At 46.1% G+C, this 4384-nt stretch overlaps 1 protein-coding gene across 1 annotated transcript in view; it reads right to left on the reverse strand.

Moving 5' to 3' along the window:
- Nucleotides 1–2444: 2444 nt before the first annotated feature.
- Nucleotides 2445–4384, reverse strand: part of FANK1 (fibronectin type III and ankyrin repeat domains 1) — a 26962-nt gene continuing 25022 nt past the window's right edge. The window contains exons 7-10 of the mRNA XM_069101722.1: nt 3403–3546; nt 2890–2967; nt 2768–2812; nt 2445–2674 (exon numbers count right to left, since the gene is read on the reverse strand). Coding sequence (XP_068957823.1) covers nt 2603–2674; nt 2768–2812; nt 2890–2967; nt 3403–3546 — 339 coding nt within the window. The 3' untranslated portion in view covers nt 2445–2602. The remainder of the gene's footprint in view (nt 2675–2767; nt 2813–2889; nt 2968–3402; nt 3547–4384) is intronic.

A 4384-nucleotide genomic window follows, 5' to 3' on the forward strand; every position in this document is an offset into this window, starting at 1 on the left:
TCTCTCTCTCTCTCTCTCTCTCTCTCTCTCTCTCTCTCTCTCTCTCTCTCTCTCTCTCTCTGCCACCTTGGCATAGAAACTAGGGGGGAAACATTTGTGGGACGTTTGATTCGGCGACAAAACTGGAAACCAACATTTTGTGGTGGGTTCAAACAAAATGCAGGGACAAACTCCTTTTACTGAAATAAAGTGTGACTTAGAAAACCCCTGCAGCAGAAGCACTTGTCTAGGGAGCTAAGATGGCAGTCCACCGGGAGCTGTCTTAATGGGCTCTTTCTTTCTGGCCGGTGATTGGTCGCCCTTTCCTGACTCCCACCCATCTTTGGAAAGGAACTAAAACAAGAAGGTGTGGCTCCTGGTCTGGGGAGGTTTTCGGCTAGTGAAACTTTCCTAAGAGGACAGAATATATGTGCAAATAGAAGAGCTCATTCACAGCGACATTAGGACATATCCTGACCCTTCCCCTGGGCTGAGGCCCAGGTACAGGCACAAGGGGTAGGCTGTTGAACTTAGAGTCAGGAAGTCCCAGGTTCAAATCATGCCTCAGCTTCGGGGTTGGACTTGATGGCCTCTTGATGGTCTTCCAAGTTATACATTTATGATTCTATTAAAATTTGCAAAAACTGGCCTTTTGTGCCCAAATTTCTAAAAAAAACAAAAAAGTTCTAATATTAGCTCACATTTCCATAGGATGTTCAAGTTCACAAAGAACCTCACATCTGTAAAATGCTTTGATCCTCACAACACCCTTGTGACGTAAGTATCATTAGGATCCCCATTTTTCATATGAGGAAACTGAGGGACCATGAGTTGAACAGGCCTGCCCAGTGTCTGAGGCAGAATTCACACCCAAGTCTTCTAGACCCACAGTCCAGCTTCCCCTCCATGTGTGTCCCTGCCCATTGTCCTGATAAAATAAGAAAGGCACACTGAAGAGTCCAATTGGTTCTCCCTAGTGAAACTAACTTACCGTCAGGCTCTCATCATTGCAAGACATGTCAAAGGTTTGGGGTTTTCAATGGGGAAAAAACACCTTGGGCGATTTACCCACCCACATATTCAATCTCATTGGCAACTTTTGTCCCTGTCATCATCATAGAAACCATCAGAGTTGGGGGTTGTTAGCGATTTTTGTCAAAAATGAAATTCACAAATGTATCTGGGGCCTGGAAAGGCAATAAAGGTGGAGTCAATAAGGATGGAAAATAGAAAAGGCTTCCCAAAGTCATCAAGAATGGAGGGGGCTCTTTTTTGATTTTTAAAAAGACTCTACTTGAAGATGTCTTGAAAATGACTGGGGCGGCTAGGTGGCACAGTGAGTAAGGCGCCGGCCCCAGAATCAGGAGGACCTGAGTTCGTTTCCGACCTCAGACACAACACCCACACAAAAAAACTGGGCATGTAAACTTGGGCAAGTTACTTAACCCCAACTGCCCTCCAAAAAAAGGCAAAAAAAAAAAGAAAAGAAAATGACTGATAAATCAACTCTCTCAGGTGTTTCTAAAACGGTGTAGAAAAGACTAATAATTCACACAAGGCACCAGAGGGTCGGGCTCTGTATGTGACTTGCAATTCTGATTGCAAAGGCAGATGTCCCAAATGTGACACAAAATCAAATGGACATTTCCCAAATTCAGTAATGCAAACGGGTGCTTTTCTTGGCTCCTGACCTGAGCCCAGATTAATTGCCTTTTCACTGATCTTTGCCCTCCTGAGAAAATCCCGCCCCTTCTGACTGCCAGCCTCTGGGGCTGGTCAAATTCACCAGCTTCTCTCCAACTGCAAAGAGTGCATTGCCAACTGGTACCATTTCATAGTGATTCTAAAACATTGCTCACTTGAGGACTCTGCTGTTTGACTGCTTGGGCTACCTCCTGGTATTCATTCCCCAATGCATTTCCTTTCACCTCTGCCCTGAAATGAGCTATGGGAATTTAAAATGTTCCTACTAACCCAAGCCACCTCCCATCTCAAATGCACCTGCCTGCTGGACCACAACATAGAAGCAAACCCAAGTCCACAGAGGCATGATGGCAGATAGCATTCTGTGCCTCCTGCCCACTGCCAAGCCTTTGGCCCCAAGACAGGAAGTGCAACGAGAAAACCTTTCATGGGAGGCCCTCGGCTTCAACCCGAGGAATGGACCAGTCCTGATGGCTGGCACGGGGAAGTCAGGAGGCTGGGGGAGCATCAGAATTGGAAACGCCTCAACAAGGAAATTTCAGAGGCTCCTCAGGTGGCCCAGGGAGCACTTGAGGAACAAATGGATGTGTTTGTGTATCTCTAGGGCCTAAACATCTGGTTCACGTCTATCTCCAAAAGGACCAAGGCTAGAAAACATCCCAGCAGTTGACTGTACAAGAATGGCTGTGTGTACATGAGCACACACATGTACACAGACACACACGCACATGGGTAGGTAAAAAGATGTATTTGAACATGGGAAGAGTTGTATGTTCCAAAAAGTCACCAAGAATCAACAACTCAATAAGCAACTGATATCACAACCTTCCTTCCCAGCCAGAGGGCAAGGCTTGTCTAAAGCCCTGGGTCCCTGGCTCTGTGTTCTTCAATGCATGTCTTGAGAAAGGCATCTCTCAGCTCAGCTCAGGAAAGAGGCCTTCTTAGACAAGCTGAGATTTCTCTTCTGTTCTTCTAATAAGGTGATCACATTCTAGACAAGAGAACAGAGCGGGGCGTGAAAACCAGGGACGCTGAAGGGGCAAGGACCGCACGCAGCCACCCCTGAGGTAAAAAGCCCCCTGACCTGTCTGTCAAACACTCGGGCCATCTCCAGGACACCTTTGCCAAACTGAAAGAGAAAATAAGGAAAGTTTGCTTTCCTCTCTCAGTAAAATCTTTGAGGAAAAAAAGTGTTATGCTGCATACCTCATTTGTAACACTTGGATCAGCTCCTTTTTCAAGAAGTAATTGAACCAATTCTTCATGATTATTTAATACGGCCACCTGAAAAAGAATTGGGGGGAAGGGAGTAGGAGGCTGAACAGCTGTGGCCTCCCAAACCTATATCAGAAGAAGGACCCTGGACAGCTCTTGAGTCAAGCCCATGGCCAACCCTGGCACGCACAGCCTGCCTCTGCTCTCGTCTGCCCCCACCCAAGCACACAACCCTTCAAAAAGTGTTCACTTTCCCAACTGCGAAAGGAGCACATTACATTAAAATGAGATGAGAAACTCGGGGCCTGACCGGGAAACCTGCATTTAACCAATGAACAGATTTGTTTGGGGTCTTATGATCTGGGGAACAAGTTGTAGCAAAGTCTTGTGTTCTTCCTATAACAGCCCTGAGAAGGCGGACAGACTGAGCTGGCCAGAATGTTCAAATTCAAGAGTGGTCTAAGTGCAGAAACACCCGGGGGCTCTGGGCCACAAAATGCGTACCATCAAGGGAGTCTTCCCATCTTTATCTTTCACATTCACGTCCGCTCCAGCTTCGATTAAGAGGGAAGCCACCTCTTTGTTTCCTGATACTGCAGACACTCTCATCAGTGGTGTCCATCCCGAGCCAGTGTCTAAAACATCTATCTGAAACACAGAGAAGAACTGTGCTTAGTCGTTTTTTAAGTCATCATCATTTAAATAAAAGCATAAGTGATATTGACTCCGCCAGCTGCCTACTAATTTAGATAAAAGACTTTCTGGAGTCATTAAGACAATGGAGATTTGAAATCATGCCCAGAAAAATCATGAGAATATCCTAATGCAATTTATGCAGATTGGTCCAGAGCAAGGCCCCAAACCTGGATCAAGACAACCCAAGGGCAGCAGACCCCTAGGGAAGCTCCTTGCTCAGCTTTTCACCAGAATTCCCTTTCAGTAACAGGGCAGGCAATAGAAAAGTCAGCTCTTCCCACAATCACTTCCACCAGGAGCTCCCCACTGGGAAAGTCACTAGAGCTTTCAGACTACTAAGACCTGCCAGGCCCCCCAGCACACATCGCATCCCAACACCAGTCCACTGAACCCGCTGGCCTGGCTCCTTCCCTGAACAATACACTATGCAATATAGACCTAGCCAGTGATAAAATGAAGATTGCCCTTGAAATCTCTGCTTCACACATTTAAATTTTCCATCAACTTAGCAAAGGGACAACATTTTTCATAAACAAGAAAGCTAAATACTGCTTCTTCCCCTAAATATATGACTTTGCAGCAGAGTAGAATAAAGAAATATGAGCCATGAGCTCTCTGAAATTAGGGAGACTGGCCCTTGAACAACATGCACTTGACCCATCCCTGAGCTACAGTTTGGCTGGAGATAAAGAGAAACAGATCAACAGACAGAGGAAGGAGAGTGGAAGCAGGGGCAGGAGAAAGAAAGAGAGAGAGAGAGAGAGAGAGAGAGAGAGAGAGAGAGAGAGAT

This window comes from Petaurus breviceps, unplaced genomic scaffold (assembly GCF_028583685.1).
Source record: "Petaurus breviceps papuanus isolate PSGF00001 unplaced genomic scaffold, PetGlider_PUasm1.0 490, whole genome shotgun sequence".
Lineage (NCBI taxonomy): Eukaryota > Metazoa > Chordata > Mammalia > Diprotodontia > Petauridae > Petaurus > Petaurus breviceps.